Below are 24,396 nucleotides of genomic sequence, written 5' to 3'. Positions count from 1 at the left end.
CCCTATAATTTATCTTATTTATTCTACTTTTTGTGGATTTTATTTTTTTATTAATTATTGTTTTTTTTTTTGTTGTATTTTTACTTTTTAATATATAGTAATATACAGTGATAAATATCCTCTTTTGGAACATTTATTTCCAAAAGCATTGTCTCATACAGAGGACCTAGAATTACGCACTCACACGCCGTGTTATTTTTACCCACGTTCACCCAAAAAATGTAAACGCGCCCATCATTTACCCACCATCACGATCCGTACCCGCCTGACCTCGACTCTTCTGTTGAACACAAAAAAAACCAGACGATTCGAAGAATCTCTCTCTATTGTCTTGTTTCCATGAAATTAAAGTCAATGGTTTCCGATATTCTTCAAAAGATGAGGGTGCCCCCACAACTTTAAGGGCGAACCGTCCCTTTAAAAGCATCTATACATAAAAGGAAGGTGAACACCGAATGCAGTCAGGAAGATTAACAGCTAATGTTCAGGCTGTGAAAACACACGGATTCCGAACCCCTCTATAATCTCTATCCGGTTAATTAGTGTATTGATCACCCAAGCAGCGATCCAATTTAAAGATCTGAAATTCCTATATTTGCAGAGCAGGTTTACACAACGCACGCAAACTCATTTAAATAATTCTAAACAAAAGACCAACCAGTCGTCGCCTCTCATTATGCAACAGTGCTCAGTCATGCTCCTGGAGGCCCGTGTAAAAGATCACTTTTGAGCTCATCTCAGATTCTTCCCTGGTACAAGAGCACCTGGCTCATAAGCTGCTAATTTTGCTGCCAGATGGCACCTCTCAGAGAACACCTGCTTCATCATCGGGATTCCTTTACGTTGCCGAAACTCTGTCTGCTCGAATAGTAAAATGATTGTAATAATTTCATATCCTCCTATTATCCCATTTTTCGCGAGAGCAAACGTTCGTGCCTACAAATGTGCGATGGCTCTCTGCCAAAACGTCTCCCTGGGTCACCCTCGGTGTCTCTGTGCGGTGACAGTGTCTGTCAAACAGCATTATAAACGCTTTTGTTTGGGGGCCGCTCGTCACCATTTCTCACTCACCCTGTCAGCGGTGTCACAAATTTCCCAGGTGTCCGGTACTTGCAAAGCATTTCACTTTTTTTTTACATTTTTTTTTTTATAGGTGTGTTTGACATAGCGTGCCTCGTACGCACGTTCACACCTTCTAAACTGCGGGGGTTTCCTGCTGAAATGCGACTACGCTTTTAAGCACTCGGCACTGAAAATCCTCCCAGGCTCACAGGTGTGAGATTCGGAGGGACACGATGCAAATATTACGTATGAAAATTCGGATTATCCTGCCTGTGAAGTCGCACCGACAGCGAGCAATTGCAAGTTTTTCGATGCTTTGCGCCTTGCTTACGTCTTGATGAACTCACGCCGCCGCTCTAAAGTGATTTAAAGCATTCAAAACAAATCAGCGAAAACACACCGCTGAAGTTTATTTTTAAACTTGAGTGACCTAGCGATGACCAGCTCCTTGAGTCCAACTACAAACAAATAAGTCTTTCTTTGTTTTGTCCTTACATTCAGTTGAGCGCATCCAGAAATATAAGCTAGGCAGTGACTCTAAATTGGATAGTAATTACTGCCACGACAAATTGGAGGGAAGCAATCCAACGTATTTTCTATTATAAGATAGTATTATTCTTGGTTAATAATCCCTTTATGCATGATTGAATTTTGATAGGCTGTCTGAATGATAATTGCGCGTAATAAACCATTGCATCTGAAGGCTTGTTAAGCTTTTGTGATTGGACATATCAGTAATTCTTATTAAGAATTGCAAAGCAGGTTTGGATGTGTAAATATTACCGTTCGTCTGAATGCCAGGGAAAAAGTACAACAATTTTCCAGCACTTTCTTTTAAAAAACAAAGGTCCGGGTTCTCTTAAATATAAAGGCCAGCCGAAGGGGTTTTACAGCCTGACGTCAGAAGAGAATGTTATTTTCGGAAACTGATACTTTTAAGCGAGAATTAGAACATTTAGGGATCTTTAGAACTCTATACTGTTAGAATTTAGAATCTTTATTTTTAAGAATGTTTACGTGATTGAAAACGTCATTATAAATATATGATCAAAAACATATCCTTCAGAGCCTCAGCTTTACATGTTTTTCTTTAGCTCTATGTAGATGCCAACTTTGTATGAGGCATGTTGGAAAAATGGATAGTGCGGTTAATACATTTATAGCAATAATAAAAATAGCAGTTATAATAACAATATATTTACATATGCATGCATTATACACATTATTATTATTATTATTTAATAAATGTACAATAACATGTTTTTATTATAAACTTATATTACGTATCATATGCAAATATCTAAATACAAAATAAAAAAAAAACACTTATATTAGATGTCTTAACTATGTATTTACATCAGCAACAACAAAAAAGTAAACATTTTTTGCTGCTTTTCAGGTGGGATATGGGTGACAGGTGACAGCTTTGGGTTGGTTTAATGGTGGGCCAGGTGTAAGGTATGGGTCAGTGGTGTAAATATAAATTCAGTTACAGATGTAATCACACATAGGTATTTAAAAAATATGTATAAGTACAATGTAAAAACATTAAGTGCATTGTACCGAATGTTACATTAACTACACAGTAGTTAAGGCCGTTTAATATAAAGTAGGACCCTTGGTCTTAGAAAGTGTAAACATTTAGAAGGCAGTCTGTATTAAATGCAGTCGTGTGTACATTTCTGAGGGGGAGGACGCGCACATACTTGCAGTCGGCCGCTTTGACTAAAGTGACAGCGAGACTTGTTACCGCCGAGGATCGCCTTTCAGCCTTTTGTTTAAGCAGATTTCCTCAATGAGTTAATGGACCAGAAGAGGGGGCGGTTTGGGGCTAGAGTAAAGTTAGAGGGAGGGTGAATGTAAAAGAGGCGTCAATAAACGTGTCAGGGACAATGAACCAAAATACGTCTCGAATAAAGAGACGACAGAAGAGAACAGATGGGGCGAGGTACGGAGGACCATTTAGGACGCGCGTCGTCTTGGCCCGAACAAAGCGAAACAGGAAGTTGAATTTAATACGCACACGGACGTAATCGCTTAAATGTATATGGGTGTAGTAGTGTAAGAAAGCTAAAAACGTTTCAATGTGGCAAAACCAGTTTTGTTTTTGGAGCGAATGCTACGTTGGAAACGGGCCGCCGCGTGATGGCGCTCATGTATTCGACTTCTTACTAAATTGGCTTTGAAGAGTGGTAATTAAAAAGACACAAGCTCGTTAATGAGCAATAGAACTTTTATCAATTAAGCACGTCGACTCGCGCTTAAAAAGCGACTCGCGAAGCGACGCGAACTCGTCGCCGACGTTGATTAAACTTGGTAGTGTAAAATTTAGGAGGCCTAATAAACGGGCGAGCATAATGCACCTTTCTTGGATGGTGCAGTGGGGACTGGTTTTTGGAAATGAAATATGTCCTATTCGCTTCATAGAAAGAGAACAGCACACACAATTCATTAAGAAGATAGCTTGTTAATTAGCGCTAAGTTAACCTGATTTCTCTTAATTAAAACATCTTTCCTCGTTTACGATGTGGATATATGCAGATCTCCTGGGCTTTGAATTTTCTACAGCAGCAGATGGCCAGGCTGTGGATAATAGTTAACGCTCTCCGTGCCTCAGATCCCTACAACGTGAGCTACCGACCTGGCAGGAGATTAACGGACAGCCAAATCTTAACAAAAGAAACGTTTAACCATTTCTGGCCCGCACTGGAGAGGTGCACGATCAGGGCAGGCCGGACTTACGACGGGGGTGTTTTTGTTGTCAAATACAGGTCGAGTTAAAGGGTTGATGTCTAGATTGGGTCTTTCTTTAGGCCCAGTTGCCCGCGGGCCAAGTTCACGACAAGCATGTCCTCCTTTTATTTATTTATTTTTGGGTGTGGGGGGGGCACGTGACGGTTCATTACGCGTCTCTGAACAGCTACGGAAATGCACGCGCGCGCGCGCCAATAGTTCGGGTACTTTTGGTTCTTAAGGGAGACAGTTGTCTCTTTGCATTGCCTGAGATCTGAGACACTTCAGGAATTAAATGGGGTTAGGAGGAAGATTTGGTTATTTTCTTTCCCCGTTGTGTTATATTACTAGATTGAAGTTGAATAATAAGCAATGAGTCAAACTGCACACCCTTCATCTGTGGAGCTGTAATTAACGGGAAAAATGCAGGCGGTGAAAAAATGCAAATGATTCTGCACAAAGGCTTCTCACAAATTGGCGTCACCATTTCTCAAATTATATCATTACTATATTTTGAAAATGTTAATCTGTTGAGCGGATTTCCCGAGGGAGTTGAGTAAATTAGTTCTATTTCCGAACTGCCTCACTGCGATGGCACGGGAGCGACAAGCACCTCTGATTTGCTGATTACAATTAGACTCCCCAGTTTGGGCTCCTTCAAGCATTGATAATTTTCGGCATATTAAGCACGTTTTAGCAAAGGTGATAAGTCAGTTTTAATTGAAATGAAATTATTATTCTAATGGAAGTTTGGTTATTATTATTAGGAGGCCGCACTCATTTTAGATTCCTTTTTAATATATAAATGCGGTGAGTAAAAAGATTTTGAAGGGTATTAGGGTGTCAGGATTGAATGAGGTAATTTGAAGGGAATTACTTTCCCTTCTATCAGAAATGAAGTGAATTAAAAGTCCAAATCAATCGCTTTCACTTCTCCATTCTACTTTGACAGCAGCACAATTACAGATAATTAGATGGAGGAAACTTTTAATTGTAGGGATTAAGAAGAGGGGGGAAATTTTCAGGATCAGAGAAAATTTGGAAACAGCGTTTCCTGCCTGCTAAAATCGAATCAAAGGATTTGGTTTGAAACACTAGAGCCACGTCTTTTTCTTTAATTGGAGCTGCATCTCGTCGTATCAAATCATCCACAACAATTAATTTAGATTTAATTCTATAATTATCATCAAATCGAATAATGTGCAACTTAATTTAGATAGTTAAAAATTAACGCGCGTGAAGTTAATTGAGTAATTAAACTCCTCAGCTGTTGCGTATTAATTTGCTAGCCTAATTAAAAATGAATTTGGTTTTATGTAATGTTAGTGATGCGGGCGTCGGTGTTGGATGGGCGCTTTGATTAGTTTGTTTGGTTAGGCGTTACATCTGAACACCTGCTGTTAATGGGGTCAGTGACGTCTACTTGATTGCACATGCTCATTTCCCGCCAGAGGCATGCTTTCAGGGGTGGCTTTGGGTGGGTTCTGTTCGGGCGCACGCTCCACTGCGTCCTTTTTGACTTCAGATAACTTCCTGTAACTGAAATCCCACCTGCTAATTATAAGACATCTCGGGTACGGTCGTTGGGTTTTTTTTTTAAGTTATACGGCCGGGTTATATAACGGTTCCGGGCGTATCCGGGGAATGAGCTCGAGCTGTCTCAATGTGGAGCAGTGTGCACGCAGGGAATGAAGCGCAATTGGAGATAGCGGTGCACGCGTGTTTGTTTTGTGGATGGGGTCCAGTCCTGGCTCCGTCTTTCCCCCTCAAAGTTGATCTAATAAAGTTGTTGACATATAATGCGTGATTATTGGAAAACTAGAGTTTTTCCCTATAGCCACCTTTCCAAAGTTGCACGCTTTTGCGCCACAGCAAGCGTTCATTCGTTTTATTTTGGCTTTAAGATGACTGGAATCTAATTAATAAAGCGGAGCACAACGAGAAGGGACGAACGTGCTCGCGTTTAATAAACCAAATCAGACGTCCAGTTATCACTATAGCAATACGACAATATTACATCGGCCTGTGCTCAATAAAAGACATTATTTATAAACGCGGCCCACTGAACGCTGCCCAAATTGTGAATGAAACTCCAGAATCCAAATAAATGGCAAATAAGACAGTCTAACAACGGCCCCGAAAGCACGTCGTGTTCGTCTTATTATCGGGTTAATTAAAGCTAGGATCTGACAATGCCACTTGGTTGTAGAAAAACGGATTTAAATGCAGCGTCTCCCGGGAACGCGTGTCAAGGGCCGCTTTTCATTGAGCTGAGATCGCGCCAGGACGGGACCGCGCCCTGAACTGTCAAAGCTGCAATTATAGAATTCTGATGTTCAAAAAGGGATCCGGATAAACCGAATTTATTCATACTTGTGTACAGTATGATAAAATAAGTTTAAGGCACAAAGAGAATAACACTCAAAGATTCCTCAAACTTCTAAAAGCACTTTCTGTAAGATAAAGGGATAAAAGGCTAGATCTTGAGACGTTTTTTAAAAGGGTTCATTAAAATTTAAACATTGAAATGCAGTGGGGTGCTATTTGGGCTCGAGGTCAAGAGACGAACGGATTATATAGTTCCTCATAATAATATTAATTAAACAATTTGCATGCTAATAAGGTAACAATTATCGGGGCCTCTGTTGAAAGATTCGGGTTATTACAACACGCCAATCCGAGTGCCAAGGGTCAGGGAGTGAGCGGGGAGCCAAATTTCAACTCAGATTAACATTATGACAACTCTAGACACTGGCCAAATAAAGTCGAATTAATTCTCTGTAATGAGAGAGGGAGACAGGACGTCCTCTTAAAGCGGTGGGATTGATTACCATTTTGCATTCAAAAACAGAGTTCAATTGCCTAAATATAACACAAAGTCAGATCCACGCGTGATGGTGTCAGATTAAAGTGCCATATACTCTGTAGGCCACTAGATTTAATTCATAATACGAAACGATAAACAATTATTACCTATTTACCATTTCGCTTTCTCGCTGTTCTTTTTGATTTCGTTTCCCACGTTAGACATTGTCAGAATGCGCAAAAAAAAAAAAAAAAGAAATCTTTCCAATATAATATTAATTAATACTCGAGGGAGAGCGGCTTGCATTAATAAACGAATATTGTTTCGGAGGTGTAGCAACTGTTGTAAGTTAAAGCAAGCATGATATTATACACAATGACCACAAATAAACCGCGCGCGATTTGTACATCAGCTGTTCGAATGACATTAATTACACCGGAGCGCTATGGCTGGGGAAATATATCTAATTTTCTGTTAAATGTCGAGTGCCTTCTAATTAGCTATTCGTGTAATTAAAAGTTCATTTATTCCTCCAGCAGCATCGAGCGAGCAGAGCAGGCTCGCGTCGTCCCCGCTCTCCTTATTTGTAAAGCGCTGCGTTAGGCTCGCGACGCTTCCGCTCGCAGCTCGGCGTTAAATGTGACAGCTCTGTTCGACGCACACCTCCGACTTGACTTTTGACAAGTTGCCCAAGAATCGCCACGCAGATAAACAGATTCTATACCGGCGGCTTCGGTCGACCTGTCCACAGCGCGCGAGGGGTCTTACCTGTTCGCATGGCAACATTTCTACTCGGCGGGTCGGCGGCGCGGGTTTTGTGTTTGTTTGTTTGTTTGTTTGCTTGTTTGCTTGCTCGTGTGTGCAAAAGATCGGAAACGAATAGAGGGACGTTGTCTCAAACGGCGATGAACGCGCCGCTCTGCGCGGCTGCGGTCCGAGGTGAGATTTCAGTGTCTATTTAGCGTTTAACTGGGTATCAAATCTGATCGCTCTCCCTCTAAGGCCCCCTGTGTAGTCGTGATGTAGTTCTTATCAAAGCCCTCCTGTCTTGTTGTGACAGCTCTGATATTGTTTATTGAGGTGGATGTCAGGTTTAATTAGCAATCGATATGGAAAGCGTTTTCAGACCGCGTCTCTGACGTCAGCGCCGATTAACGCTTCTCATTGGTCTCAAATTCCCAGAGCCTAAGCTAATTATTGGAAGCTTCGCGTTGATAAAGAACAGCTCATCCTACTCTCCACATCATGTCCCCTCCTCGCTGGCCACTCTCGCTGCATGTTTTTTAAATTCACATCACCAACCACCAGACGTCGTTTCCTTTTGCCTGGGAGATGATGGACAGCAGGATACTGGATCCACCTCATGCCCAGTTCGGAGGCTCGCTCGGTGGGATGGTGAGCTTTCCGTACCATCTGAGCCACCATCATGTGTACGAATTAGCCGGTCATCAACTTCAATCTACGGCCGCGGTTCCTTTCTCGATAGACGGATTACTAAACGGCTCCTGCGCGGCTTCCGTGGTGAATTCTAACCCTCTCTTGTCGTCTGGCTGCGGTATGAATGGAGATAGCCAGCAGTACAAACTGACAGGTAAGCGAGCACACACTTGCCCTAAACTGGCGTAAGGGTCTTGGACCGGAGAAGAAGGAGGGGGAAAAAAAGCCTAGAACAAAGATATATATGTATTTTTTTTCCCAAATAAAGCTTTGAGGGATAGCCCGGGGAAACAAAAGAAAGGACGCGTTCAAGCTAGTTTACAGGAATTAAAGCGGGCTGACTTTTACAAGGAAGAGAAGATAGCTAACATCTCGCAAAATACTACTTCCACATCTTCCTATTATTTTCTTCTTGTTACTTTAGCCAGAAAACCAAACCGACGGCTCGCGTTTTCTCTCAGTAGTTTTTGTTGTTGTTGTTGTTGTTGTTGTTGCACATTAACAATAAACGCAGACAAATAAACAGTAGGAAGTATCGCAGCGGGCCCACTGTTTCGGAGGACAGGACTGTGCAAGTTACGAGCGATGCTAACGTGTTGTTTCTCACATAGATTCGGGGGATCCAGAGAAGGATAGCCCGGGTTGTAAAAGAAGACGAACTCGTACCAATTTCACTGGCTGGCAGCTGGAAGAATTAGAGAAGGCTTTTAATGAAAGTCACTATCCAGATGTGTTCATGAGGGAAGCGCTTGCTCTGAGATTGGATTTGATAGAATCGAGAGTGCAGGTAAATACACGACATTTATTTTTCACGTGCTGTGATCATGAACGGCTGAATCGACAATGACTTTGCTCTAAACACAACGTTTCTTGCCCCCTCTCTCGTTCTTTGTTCTGTTATTTTTTTTCTTCATAATTTATTTTAGGCTATTTGTATAAAACACGGAATGTGCTCATTTTGACGCCTTCTTTTTAAAATAAGCTGTATTTGTCGTTTAAATGAGAAAAAAAGACACGTGTTTTTACACGAAATTTCTTTTTTGCAGTTTTGTGCTGTGTTTTGTACACTATACAGTAGGCCTCACTGTTAGCAGATAAAAATGAGATCGCACTGCACAAAAATAGAATAATAGCGTAGTTAGAAAATATGTCAAATTCTCTTTTACGCAGGCTACTGCCGGGTTAAATGTTTTGTGAAATCGGGGGGAAATATACATTATATAGCTTACATAATTGTGCACAATCCTTACTAAATATTAGCCTGTTAAATAATTACATTTAATCGATGCATCACTGTTCGAGAGAGCACCTTTCGGTGTGCACATATAGCATGTCTGTCAGGCGTGGGTTCGTTAGCTTTAGCCTGTTTTGTAATCTAAAAAAAAAATAAATAGAAAAAACATAAACATTTGGCCTATAAATCAAAACTCATTTCCTTAAATTTTATGGAGCGTAATGTAATTCGTCTGTTTTAGGATGCGGCCTACTTCTACAGCAGCGTTTAAGATGATATATTTGAACCATGACATTATTCTAAAATGTGTTGTCTGGATATTTGCGTTTTATTTTAACTGTATTATGACAATACCACATTTATAATACATATTTAGTAAATTTACAACGTTCTATAAAATACTGTGCACTCACAGATAGCCCAGTTAGACAAAATGTGTGTTTCAAAAACAACAAAAAATAAAATACATTTTCTATTATACAATACAGAAAATACAATATATTGTATTTTATATTGTAAATATACTAATATAATGTGTATACAGGCTATGCTTTAATACGTATATAAGCTATGCTATATGCTAAAGTAAATATAATTTGCATATAGGCTATTGTGTTTTTATATGCAGCCTGTATATTTCTGCAGACTTGGCGTTATTTTAACGACATGAAAATTAACGTGTTTTTTTTTTTTTTTTTTTTTTTTTTTTTTGGCGTGTTTAGGTATGGTTTCAAAACCGAAGGGCGAAATGGAGAAAAAAGGAAAACACGAAGAAGGGGCCGGGGCGACCTGCACACAACTCCCATCCGACGACCTGCAGTGGCGAGCCAATGGACCCCGAGGAGATTGCGCGCAGAGAACTAGAGAGGCTGGAGAAAAAGAAAAGGAAACAAGAAAGACGGCTTTTAAAGTCCCAGAACAAACTCCTTCCCGGGGACTTATTTCACACCCCAGGATCTGACAGCGACAGCGGCTTGTCACAAATAACGGACAATGAACAAAGCCTCCATTGCGACATGGGTCGAAACCAAACGCAACCAAGCTGCGACCAAACACCACAGAAACTTCAGAACCAAAGAACCGCGGACCAAGACGCGAGCGGATCCGAGCTGGACTCGTCCGACAGCGGTCAGCAGTCAAACCTGTGCTCCAACAGTAGGTCTTCCGCTCTTCAGAAACTCAACCCCTTCAGCGTGGAAAGCCTTCTGTCGGACTCCAGGCCGAGGCGCAAGCCGCACATGGACTTCCCGGTGCCGGCTCCGCGGCCTTTGATAGGGAAAGGACATTTTTTACTGTACCCTATTACACAACCTCTCGGTTTCATTGTTCCACAGACTGCTTTGAAGAGCACGGCACCAGGCCCTGATGCTGATAATGGCCAGAAAGGGCCGGCTGCCGACAGTACCTTTGCTGGAAACCTAGGACACAGGAACGCCAAGGAGAACAACAGTGTAAACAACAGCGGCGCGCGAGCAATCAAAGGCCAGGTCAGTCAGTCAGGCAACATAACGTGTTCACCGCAGAGCACTTCACCACAGACTACTGTTAACGGGCACTCGGCGGGCAGCTGTAACGAAAGATGCCCACACGATATAGAATTAGACCCCGTCGACCCAAAGTCTCCACAGTCGGAGAAAAAGGAGCAGTCGTTACCTGACTATCCACCACAAAATTCAGAATCAGCGACGAGCACCAAGGACGCCGACAAAGACTCAGTTGACGTCGATATGGAATAAACGAAACCGTAGTAGAAACCGAGGAGCGAGTCGATATTGCACGGCCGCAGATTAAGCGAAAAGAGCGGGAAAAAAGTCGACGTATCGAAACGTATCGTTTTCATTGACATATTTATATTCTGATTAGGGGGAAATATCTGTGTGAATAATTTGTGTATGTGTGTGGTGGGCTATCAAATGTTTATTGAACATAGCAGCAGCTCCCTGTATAAGAAACTGTAAAAAAAAAAAAAAAAAAAAATCAAAACAAGACAAAACCTCAAACGTTGTACAAAGTATTAAGATATTTATATATGTAAGTTTTTTCATAAATAAATCGATTGTATACAACAAACTTAAGCGTGCACGGCCCTAAATAGAGCTTATGTTGTGGGCTATATAGCTCCTTCTCCCAAAACCCTGTGTTGTATTTTGTGTATTGCTTTAACAAATTTATTCATCTATAAGCTACACTGAAATGAGGTTACGAGCCGGAGGCGAAAAGACCCGTTCGACTCCTGCAGAGTTTTGATATGAAAGTAATTATTTTCCCGGTGGCTACTGCAGGGATTCAGTTTATTTTAGCCCAAAGGGTTATAATACATTACCGATTTCTAGTGATATGAAATCACATAAACTTCCAAGAATAATAGAATTAGCATGAAAGGCTGGGGTGTCAAATTGAAATACGAAAATAATAGCCCCGGCAGCTGGGAGTGTGTTTGTGCATATTGGATAGGAGATGGGAATTCGTGGGGCGGAATTTTCATGAGCTTTTCACTTTGTCAGGGCCCTTGTAGCTGGCTATATTAAGATAGATGTTCGATGATATCCCTCATTGTTCTGTCGCTTATATTGATGTTCCTGTGTTATCAGCCTATTGATCATGCGTCGGCTGTAATAGGACGGGCGAAGCAAACGTGCCTATTTACAATAGCAGAACACATTTGTTCTAATAGGGTTGGCGGTCCCTTGGGACCCTGTGGGGGCTCCCAGACATCTGCGCCTTGACAATATTAGCACTGTTGACCAGATCTAAAGGCGAGGTAAGAAAAGGAAGGCAATAAAATCACAGGATAATTTTCCCGATAAAAACACAAGCGGTAAATACCAATAATGAACGACCATTTTCATTTCGCAAGGTGTTTAATTTGGTCATAGAGGCGCGTTTATCGTCTTCTTAAACATCCTCTGGTCGTCTCACTTCCACCGGGTCTCGATTTGCAAATAAATTGAAAATAATCAGCGAGGCCGCGGCGCAAATGAATTTCTGAGCCAGTGTCTCTTTCATAATATTTACATAATTTTCACCAGAGACAGACTTAAGACTTAGCATATGGCGTCCAGGGCAAATAGACTGCACGAAAGTGGGCAAGATAAACCACAGGGGGAAGAGCAGAAAAGATGTCAGGACGATCAATAAGGACATATTCTGCACGCGATGCGGGGGGAAATAAAGATGGCCCAGAGTTGCTGTAAAAACAATAATTATTTATCCCTAACACATAGCTGTTCTTCCATATTGAAAGATTAGGTCGTTTCGAAGCCATCATCCTATCCGCTATCTCCAAGTCGGCCGATTAATATATCTTTGCTTCAGTCAGTCAATTGCCTTTTGTAGGCTACATAAAAAAAAGCAAGTGTTTGGAAAATGTTAGTTGTCTGGAGGTGTCCTTCAATTTGCTGCTGTTTTTTTTTTTCTTCTTCCCCTACTGGGGTGCGTTCATGTTTAATTCATTTGCAATCTGAATAGGAGTATCGCTGGCTGCACACTGGTGGCCTTAAGGTGAAATTAGCGATTTGCTTAAGTAGTTAAGCTTTTGCCTGAAAGCAGCACGCTGTATGATTCAAGACAAACTATCAATCGATATGGCCCAGGCAGCCTCCAGGAGATGTGTCCTCCATGAATCATACTTTATGAATTCAATTTCTACCCGGAGAAATTTTCAATTTGAACGCTGGATCATTATGGGAGAGTGTAAATTGTTTTTGCTCTATTATGCATCGGACGCCATCATTTTTCTTTCTAATTACGGAGGTGTCAGGTCGGGCTGTCATGCAGGCGCTGATTTTCAATTTAACTGATCATCATGCATTCATTTTCCCATTTGATAAATCTGCTATCTCGACGCCGCGCCATGCCTGGAATGTTAAGAGAGAGAGAGAACAGCAAAGTAATGGGGGTGTGTGTGTGCAGCAATAAGTGCAGATCAGGCAGCTAATTTAGCACCTCCTGATATTCCATCTCCATTTCTCATTTTCAACTCTCTGAGGAGAGAAAAGCAGCCCAAAGGCAGAAAGCTGGTATTCAACAACATCAGGGGTAAAACGACTCGGAAAACGCTTGTTTTCCTCAACACATTTTCCAAATTAGGATATCAAGCTTAATTAATGCTAATTGAGTTCCTCAATACGTGTTATTTTTATTTAATAGAATCAAATTCGCGCAATTAATTATGAAGGTGATTTCAAGAGCCTCATTTGCAACACCCAGTCTTAACCCCTCCCTGAGTGCTTCGCAGATCTTTTTTTTTTTTTCTTTTGTCGTTTTATATTTCGCTAAACCCAGAGAGCGCCTTATATACCTCGAGGACAGGTGCAGGGCCAACGGGTCAACAGAACAGCGCTTCTATTCCTACCCGATCCGGTTAAACATGGCTGGAGAAACCAGTGACCCGTTCTGGCTTAACATATAAATCTTCGTGGATTTAAACGCGGCGTTCATCACTAGTTAAAGCTCGCCGGCTTTTCATTTCCATAAACAATAATTAGCCACAGATGCGTTTTGATTGTGATTAAACCCCCACAAAACGGTTAATTGATTGGCAATGCGATGCTATAGGTCTATTCACGACGAATATTATTTGTTTTATTGAATAGAATTTTGGGATTATGCAGCTAATTAGAATTTTTTTTTGAGGATCGACATCTCGAATATGGAGCGAATTAGAAGTCAATCGCAAGGTGTTATGTTTGATCGACCGAGGACCGAAACCTTTGTCAAAGGGCAATATTTCTGATCGCAAAAAAAAAAAAAAAAATCTATAGGAACCCCAAACAAATCCAAAAGCGATGCCGGTCATTTACACGAATAACGTTTATTAAGCTCGTCCCCACTTATTAATTGCATTCGCGAAAATAAAAGCCCAAAAACACAAAGTGATAAAACACAGTGACAAATCTCAAAACCTCTACCTTACTCGAGTTAATCAATTTAGGGATCGTGAATAAACAATGCGCATGTCAGTTATATCCCCCGTCCCGCGTTTGCATGGCAGAGATAAGAGCGTTGAAGTCCGCCGGTGAATTAATAGGCATACGCTGTAAAGTAATCCTAAAATGCATGGCAGAGTAGCTGCAGGATAGGAGCCAAATGTCAAGTACCGTTTTAAGTGATTGTGAGAAAGATCTAAGTGGCACTGCTTTTCTTTGGCTACCAATAGTAGAGGCTTTCTGTCCCTGCAATTACTTCAGCATTGCTTCTTATTGAAATAAAACCGAAGTTTGATTCAATCGCCCCTTATAATATGAGGGATTATCGATTCGTGTCCCGGGCTTGAAACAAAAACGCACGCGCGAGCTTTCGCGCAGACATCTTATAATTTACAAAGAGACCATTAATTGGGAAGTTTCGGCGAGTTAATTAAATAATTCCCTTTGAGGGCAATTAAAAGAGCGAAAACAGCATTAAGAGCAACTCATAATGCACTTTGTGTTTAGAATTGGCAATTCTAGTATTTAGTTCAACGGCGCAATTAACAAAATATTAAAAGTGTCGGTTTATTTCAAAATGCAGAGTTCTAGTAGTGTCCATATAGTGTTTTAACATTTAATTAGATTCCATAATTTTTGCTGTCACACGCTGGCTTAACTTGAACATTTAGTCCTATTTTTTTTGTAGCATTGGGGAAACTAACAAACCTTAGAGCTTTCATCAAAAACAATGCCACTAAATCACTAAATGATGGACACCCTTGTCACAGCATTATCATACATATATATATTTTTTATACATAATCTTGACCCAGTGTAAGTCAGTATGATAAACATGACCCAAATGTTAACACTAACTCCCCTGGTCATTGTAGTTATTAAAAATCTAACAGCCTGTGACTGCTGCTTTGCTCTTCTTTTCTAATTATCACCTTGTGAGATGTGTTTCATTACCTATATTTCATCTGATAAACCACTGAATTCTGGCCAAAGGAGAATTTGTTGGTCCATGACAACGATACAAGAGATTTCAGGAATATGTGGAGCCAGCATATCTTTCTGGATCTTAATGACCACGGGCTCCGATAAATTAAATGTAAAAGTGATTTCATAAATGAAACGTATTTAAAACCGTATTGCTTGAGCTGGGTCACTGGAACTGTATTTGTTTGAATAAATATGGCATCGCAAGGAAAATATTTCATCGTACAACAAAATGAACAGACACAATATGGAATATCTGATATCGGTTAATTTAGTTTTTATGTTTGTTTTATTTTGATGTTTAAAATGTTTGTAATATAATGCCAGATTTGTTCTCATTTAAAAGTATAGACTAATAGTATCGCAGCGAAGAAAAGCAATTAGTACTTCATTAAGTAAAATGTCCATCAATGTCCACACTTCTTGAATCGTGAAGAAAACCATACATTTTGGTGTGTGTGTGTGTGTGTGTGCGTCTATATATACAGTATACACATATAACGCTTTCTTCATGATCAGCTTAGTGAAGGACACTAATCATAATGCGGTTAACAAAATAAAAATAAGAGCAGATCTTGGCGACGGTAAGAGACAAACCACATCTAGGCAGAACGTGCTTCGCCGTCAGCTGACACTAGCAGTTCATTCTCACTTGAAAGCTAATTCATTATCAATTAGAAGTGAAAATGGAGATGGGTGGGAAGGATCCTCGAGAGCCTGGCACCTGCGTGTTCCTCACCTGCGTTGATGTGCCACAGTGATGGCTAAAGCTCTCGCTGGTGATTTAGAAGGCGCTGTGTAAACAGGCGTTTCACTCCCCTGTCTTCCCAGGGACTCCAGACCCTAGAGGTTAATGAAGCGTGAAGTGTGAAAACTTCCTGAGATGGGATGAGTTAAATAGTGTTTCCAGATGTTAAGGCAACACTGTCCAAATCTATTTGTAAGTGTCGACCCTTTACGGGTCACAAATAACTCTAGTTATGTGAGAGATAAATAAGCTCCCCTCTGACCATTTACCAGCTAGCAAAACTAGTGGCTCCCTGATCCAGCTGTTGCTTTAAAAATATACAGGGTGAGGGAGCGGTATTAAAATGGATTCTGTGAAGCTAATGTAACCCATCACAGCTCACTAGAAGGTGTAAATGCGTTGATGTTCTCAGTAAAGAACTTGTTAACATCAAAATGACTTCACATAACGGGCGAAGTGACAGTTTGAAGGGCCGTCGTAAAAATCTGCAACTGGTGCTGAATTTCAGAATAAAGACTTCTGTTCCTGGAGGCTTTAGCACACGCAGAGTGGAGACATTTCAAATTCAACATTAACTATGCTTTTGATTACGGAGCATTATTTTCTCCCTGGATCACTCGTAGCTTTTCTCTATTCCCCTTTTCCAAACAATCGCCACCCTAACTTAGCCACGGAAGGTCAAACTTTGTTATGGGGATTTATAAGGTAACTTTTGTCACTGATTTGGGTCAAGCCCGGCATAGCGGGACATGAAAGGAATTGCCAAAGGGTGTAGTTAACCCTGGGATAATTGGTAATTATTTTATACCTTAAACCGCATTAACCTTCCCCATTTCATACAGAGAGGACGCGGTTAGTCCGATTCATAAAAGACCCGATCAACCTGACGTGGAATACACAGCATCACAAAGAGACATCTCACGGGGAGAGAATCCTCCTTGAAAAAAATAATAAATGATTCCTTTCAGGTGAACTTTGAGAGACAGTGTGTCAAAGCTATTTCTCAATCCATTATCAAACTACTCTAGAGAGGCTCTAAGACGAGCTGTTTCTCCATGATGCAAACAAAAGGCACACAAAATTCCATAGCGCCATGTGCTCAGTTCACACGTAATGCACTGTTGTAAGGTTTGCTCAATAAAATGAAAAACAAAGAATGGGGTTTCCGTGCCACTAGCGGCACTAAACGAAATAGCAAATACAATATTTTCAGAAGTTCGTAAAAAGAAACGATAACTTTAATGCTTTTGCAAATTCAACAACTCGGCGACTGACTAAAATAGAGAATCAATTCATTGGTAAATTAAAAAAATGAAAGTGAGAGTGAAAGTGCAAACTAACCGGCGCTACTTTCATGCGTTTTGTATCACACCGTGGAAATGCTATTTGCGAAGTGCATACAATCCGCGAATAGCGCCATCTTGAGTCTGACTTACACTATGCAAATTTTACTCTTTTATTTTCGATCTGATTTTTAGTCTGTAAGTTGACGCTAGCTGCTGAAAGTCAGACTTTATGTACAGCGTTTACAGGTTTTTTGAATGTGTGTAGACCTAGGGCATTCTAGCCTTTAGATATCAATTGCATTGAAAATTACCTCATGGGTCAGGGTAGCGCCATATTTAATATTTTGACAGGTATAAAAACAAGGCACAAAAACATCAGCATCAACAAACCTTAATGAAATAAGGCCATAAAAGTGTGTTTTGAAAGTGCGACAATTAGGCTACATCTATTGCATAGAGTTGTAATGACTGTCTATTCCTCAAAGCCTATTTACATTGTTGAAAAATATGGTGACGATGCTCGTCTAGTTGCTAGTGTGTGTATATTTTTTTTTTATTTTCCTGTCACACCATGGCTAGTTGACATATCAATGTGTCCTATGGTAATACTGCAGGTACAATATGTCACATACGCAAGTTTGTACGCTTATTAATTTTTCTTACTTCTAACCCTAATCTTAACATTGCTTTGTCAATTTATGCCTACATTTATCTCAGCTACCAAAACGGTTTTAAATGTCCTTTAGAAAGCCAGTCACCATCTCCCAGCTACATCTTTAAACCAAAATTGCGAAAGCTTTTAACACAGCTTGGCCAGTAACTCACACTTTACATGCGCATTACCGAATGTTTAATCCTTTGGACTCTCTGGTTGTACAGACATTCACCATCCCATTAGAGCTCAGAAAGGCTCAAGGACAGGCCCCCAAAAACTTGATCTTGCTCAGGGTCCACTTTTTTTTATTTAACGGTGAGGAAAAATAGGTTCTGAAATGTCACTTTCAGATGTGTCTAGTGCTGCAGTCCTGATGCTGGGCCAATCAATCACATTAGAGCGGTGGAAGTGGGGAGATGTGACAGTGCAGAAACACTTCAATACAAACGGTCCGTCTGTCTGAGTCCGCGAGATCACCTCGCCATAAAACAAAACAGTCAAAGAAAAACACACTCAAACATCTTGTTCCAGCCCTATAAGTGAGTGTGATTAGTTATAAGGGATCGTATTGTTCAATGGCTGGAAGAAAATTAGAGACGATAGTGGAACCGAATCGATACTGTTTACCTCTCTAAAGTGTGACCATATCTATCAGTAGCTCCGGGTTGGCTGTGGATTGCTTTTATCCAACACTGTATTGGCGACCAAGGGAGAACCTGAGGAAGGGAAGTTTTAGGACATAACACTAATTTTGGTGCTATTGATAAGCTGCTCAGCCATTCAAAATAAATGATTAAGGCAGGCAAGAATTAATTAAAGCACCACCAATACCTTTTAAGACGGATACACGGGCTAGCAACAGGGCAGTCATTTTTTCCCCCAACAAATCACGATGTCCTCCAGCAGTCTTGCTGCCGAATACAAATTCAATTAGACGTAATATATGTGAAGTAAATGTCGGGAAAATGTAAAATTCTCATTTGGGATAACACTGGAAAACGTACAGGCATTACTGTAACTCGAATTTCAGCATTATAATATAGAAACGCCAATGCAACATTGGACAATAGCGCGAAGACAGATTCATTGTAGATATACTGAGTCAGTAATTAACTTCGCCAAACAATTGTGCTTCCGAAGTAGCTTATCAAAACCTAGTTCATTTATTTGGAATAAAATACATGAGCATGAGCGAGGAGTGTGCACGGATAAACACATGGAAGGAATTTCCAAATATTTAGGCTATTAGGAAGGATTTTTTTCTCTCTCATTCTGTCATTCAGCAGACTAATTCCCTGCGTTTGCCAAATTGGAGCTGCTCTTGTATACGGCATGTGTTAATATCTGTTGCCAATGATCAAGAACAAAGAGAATTTTCTTAAATAGTGTAATCACCTTTATTTATAAATGACAAAATGTGAGGGCCAGAAATCACGGGAGAACATTGAAAACGGTTGTTTTATGATCAATTCGTTATTTATGGATGGTATTTTTATCAGCTTGAACTATAAAAATAGCTAATAAACAGTCCTGTAGAACAGTGCCCATTCATTGTCAGTGTATTTAAAATCACATTATGCCGACTTGTGCAGAGAAAAACAACTAAACAAACGCTGACTTCTTCCTCCTTTCACACAATACAAGATTAACATTTAATTTATCCCATTACAATGCAATTGCTTTGAGATAATGATCCAGTCGTCCTGCTGGGCTCATTTGAAGACGTGAATGCAAAGGTGAATTACTCGTGTCCCCAGTTTAAAACAAAGAAAGAAACAGGATAGAGGCTAGTGGCAGAACACTACATAGATTAGCCTGCAAACCCATCCCAAAAGTGAAGGGGAGACATAGAAAACAACACAATTAAATTATGACACCTGACACTTAGACCCTACCTCTGTGTAAAATCCTAATAGACTGGCTGTGGAGAGTGAGATGCTGTCAGACGATTAATGTGTGATCACACGCATTAGCACCGCTCATATTCAAAAATCCTCCCATGGAGCTTTTTTGTGCTTCAAATGAGGACATTAACGCAGACTATCTCAAATATTTTTCACAAGTTTTAAATAACTATGCCACCGATGGCAAGTGCCACAAATGGTGTGAGTGACGGTACACAGATGTTTACTACACCTAATGCTTGGAGATGATCTGTAAAGTATGTCTAAAATCATGTAGATGTGAGCAAATTTAGATGGTTTCTAGTGTGCGAAATTAGCAGGCACAGAAAACCAAACTGGTGGCATGCTGTGGTTTAATGGTGGCATTGTTATTGTTGCGATGCAATCTCGTATGTGGCTGAAATCAATGCGAAGTGCTGTCACAACTATATTTACTTGTTAATGCAATGCATTTTGAAGTGAAATACGAGGAAACAATTTTTGCAAGGTAAGCCAGACTGAATATGAGTTCGCAAAAACACTGCCTAAATATTACGCCACCTTCCATCAGGTTTGCTGAATAAAATGTGATCCGTATTTCTTACTAATTTTGGGGAGCTGATTCCAAAAATAGTGCCTGTTTTACAATTTCTCACAAAATATAATGTGCAATTTTATTTTATTTTTCTTACTTTCTACTACATTTATGGGTTTTGTGTACACCCAAACAGCTAGAGAAAAATATTGATTTTGTTTAAAAAGCATATTTGGTTACACACTTGTGTTTATCTAAAATTAAATTTAGTATTTTAGCATATTTACCCAGTTATTTTCATACTGAGTATATGATACTTCTTGAAAATGTTTGACAACTTAAATCTAATTAAAAAAAAAAAAATAATAATGATAACGATAATACAGTTGGTTGTATTCATAGATTTTTTTTTTTGCATCAGAAAGTTGGTAATATTGGGTCTTTTTTTGCAAATCAGTAAAAAAAAATCTGCATGAAAGGCTGTCTTATATAATAACTGCACAGTCTGATGTAGGAAAAGGAAAGTTGTTTAAGAGGAAGAGCAATTTATTACATTTCAATAACAAATGATAAAAACAAACTATTTTATTTTTGAATAACATGCATTGATGAATCGTTCACAGTAACATCAGTAATAACATGCATTAATAAGGTAAATAGGGTCATTTTTGATTTCCTGTCGACTCAAATAATATATAATAATACTACGATAATATAAAGCTGCATTTGGCAAAAAAATTGCATTTATAAAATATTCAAATCCATTACCTCTGGGGAAAGTGTGTGTTTGACAGTCAACTGAACTCACCCACTCATAACACATAACACAATCAACACCTACACATACCCACAGCTCACAGACTGACCGTGGGCATTGGATATCAGCAAATGATTGCACAAATCCTCTGTCTGCGTGATCACAAAGCACAAAGACACATTTACATTATTTTCTGTCAACATATCTGGGATGTTTTGATCTAATAGCTGTGCCACCAGGTCCATGAGGCATTTCCCTCTTCGGATAGAGCACAGGTGATCTGATCCCTAGAAATACATTTGTTGCACATTTCTTTGATTGAGTAGCCATACTTTTTTTTCATTTTATTTTTTTTAAATGCATTGTCTTTTAGTGAGGCTCACGATCACATGCGGCATGTGGTGTGGACGTCGCCACGAGCAAAGGCAACAGAGAAGAATAGAAACAAAAGCTGCTATATTCATGTCTGAAATCTACATACAAATGCGAAATCCAGCGTGCTAATGCTATAAATACCAGTGAACATTACTGGTAATGGTAGATAAGCCCGGGATGATGATACAATCGCCACAAAAGATAAAACAGGAGGACTGGTGTGGAGGGGTTGGGGGGGGGGAGAGATTGAGTTTGGGACACTCAAGAGTTGCAGACGGAAAAAGTCTGCGCTTTTAATTACACTTACGTCTCCTCTCATAGCCTCAAAATTAGCCGTGCTGAAATGATCTGTATTTGTGGGAAAGTGAAAGGAATCAATTTGCATGCTAAATATAACCCTGCAAATTCAATAAAAGGCCAATGTTAATATTTCCAGCGGTTAAGATAATGGTGGGCAACAGTGCTAAATTTAGTCCTAATGAATCCTTTAAAGAGAAATGACATTTTAAGCAAAAAGATTACAGTACACCATACCGCTTCCACTTCACTCGGGCCCGCAAAATAGTGTGAAAAGTACAATTATGCATTAGCGCTGCATCTTATGTTTGGAATTACGCAGTCTCCATTTATCTTAGAGAAGCAGTTGTCGTCTCCTTTCTTTGGGGAAACAAAGAAGAACTCCAAGCTCCAACTGCGGTCAAAAAAAAAAAAAAAGTTTCAGATGCAGATACTGCATTACTTGTGACTATTGTTCCCATTTCAGCCACCGTAGTTGATTTTTCAGGGCTCAACCTAACATAAACGGCATGTGTATTATTTAGCGTGCACGCTGCTTTAAGGCATTTCCTTAGCTTTTCAATCCACAGAGTCACCTGTGGACCCGCATGCACGGCTAAAGACCCCGATCAGGCTTTAGGCAGGCTGGGGAGAAGCGTGGCGAAACCTCCATCCTCCTGCTCCACTGGGCCACGGCAGACGGATGATTCCTCAAGGTGAGATTTTTTTTTTCCCCCTTTCGTTCAGTTGAGCTACATTGATTCGGCAGCAGCAGGCGGATGTCACACATGCACTGAACAGTGCTCAATGACTTTGCTATCCCATTCCCATTTAAATTGCCTCTACTTTCCCTCTCTGACACCTGTTTAAATCAATGTCTTCCTCTGCAGGTCATGGGCTGAATGTACTGAGGCGCTCACCGACCGCCTCTCAAATCCACTAAAATCAACACAATAATTGAAATATTTTCAAGCTGATTACACTGAGGCCCGAGGCTCGGCTGGTTGCTACGAGTGTGCTCCTCGGTTGCTAGGGGGAGTAAATCATCTTGCATTATTTGATTTTTGTTACTGATATGAAAGCGCTAGTCCCACGATTAAATGTCTCACAGTCAAACACCTAGGGGACAGAGAGGAGAGACAAAATAAAACAGTCGACGTGAACCTGTCAAATAGCATTTCAAAACTTTTCCTGTCCTGAGGGCTCGGGCGCAAATCTGCCTGCTTATTTGTGTTTGTTCCAGCTGAAATGACAAAGCGAAGAGCACAGGCTGATTGAAGGAGAGCAGAGCAAGCATGGTTGAAATGTCAGGGAATCACACATCAATCTGAGCTCTGGTCACATCATCAGCCTCTCTTAGCGCTTTGTCCTGCTCCTAAACTAACTCTGATTGAGTAATTCAGGAGTGTGATCCAGGTGGTAAGTGAAGTGGGATGAGAACAATTTAGGCAATGCTTGAGCTGCTTTTTTAACCTCACACTGAAAGAAGAAACCCACGGCTCACTGTTGTGCTGGGCCCAAGCCAGTAGTAGTTTGATTTTTGACAGAAAATTCAGACAGTTTTGTTTTTTTGTTTGTTTTCATGATGATTCATGAACGATTTATTTTATATTTTATATTGACATGTCATTATATAATAGAAAATACTGTCTATTGTATATAAAACAGATTTCATATATATAAAAAAAAATCATGTTTGTTATTGTGTTAGTTTTTTTTTATAACAATCTTTAAAAATTAAAAAAGCTTTATAAAACTTAATCTCGATTACATTTTAAAATTGTATTTGTTTGAAACGTGGATAAAGATGGAAATTACCTTTTTATTGTTTAATTTAATAACTATATATATTTTTCATGTAATGCAACAATAACAGCTGACTAGTTTCAGATCTTTGAAACATTATTTGAACTTATACAAACTCATATTTTATTTAAAATGATATATAACAAACGTAAATGTATAACCTTCCCAGTGTTTCACGATTCACTACAGGCAAAAAAAAAGTCAAGAGTATTATATTTAAAGATATATGTGTGTATATGAAGCATATGTTTGCTGAAATGAAATCATATTTCACATATCGCATCACATATGAAAACAATACTGTCATGTCATAAATGTTGCTCTATTTAAAATGCGTAAGTGTAATTAATTGTGGCTGACGTTAAAATCGTATGTTCAGCCAATCTATCATTTCATCACATATTATCGGATGCTTTCGTTCACTTACTGTAAGTAATGCAATTCTACAACATCTTAGGAAATCAGCAACTATTGCTTAAAAAGGCATTAGACTATCATACTGATGAGTGTCACGTTAAAAGAAATATTGAGTGCCCCTCTAACACTCCTATAACCAATAAGAATCTGTTTTAGGATTTGTATAAGAAAGCAGCCTCTAACCTGAACCCTATTCATCTGCATTATTTTACAAATGAAGCTGCACACCCTGCTGAGATGAGCTAAAGCTTAGTTTCCCAGTTCCATTGTATCCAGCTGTACCGCAGAGTTCAGCTTGCAAAGTAATAAAAGATGTCACAAATTCACCTATTTGAACAATTCACTGACAATTAACACTAATTAGATTTTATTCTTAATTAAACACAAAAACTTTATAAATAAATGCAGGAGAATCAAACTAAAGTTTCCCGCTTTTCACCAGAAAAGCGATCTGACCTCTTCAGAATAATGTTC

General features: G+C 39.8%; 1 protein-coding gene across 2 annotated transcripts; it reads left to right on the top strand.

The window, feature by feature from the left end:
• The first annotated feature begins 68 nt into the window (after nt 1-68).
• On the top strand, nt 69-11,305 carry uncx (UNC homeobox). Of its 2 annotated transcripts, XM_043235977.1 has the most exons (4): nt 69-7,540; nt 7,784-8,192; nt 8,650-8,825; nt 9,995-11,305. In XM_043235977.1, the coding sequence occupies exons 2-4, from the start codon at nt 7,934-7,936 to the stop codon at nt 11,006-11,008; spliced, it is 1,449 nt and encodes a 482-aa protein (XP_043091912.1). In that variant the 5' UTR covers nt 69-7,540; nt 7,784-7,933; the 3' UTR covers nt 11,009-11,305. The 2 variants fall into 2 exon arrangements, with proteins under 2 accessions (XP_043091912.1, XP_043091911.1); XM_043235976.1 differs by having other exon boundaries at nt 69-8,192.
• The last annotated feature ends 13,091 nt before the right edge of the window (nt 11,306-24,396 follow it).

This window comes from Puntigrus tetrazona, chromosome 3 (assembly GCF_018831695.1).
Source record: "Puntigrus tetrazona isolate hp1 chromosome 3, ASM1883169v1, whole genome shotgun sequence".
NCBI lineage: Eukaryota > Metazoa > Chordata > Actinopteri > Cypriniformes > Cyprinidae > Puntigrus > Puntigrus tetrazona.
This window is presented reverse-complemented; position numbering and strand designations above follow the sequence as displayed.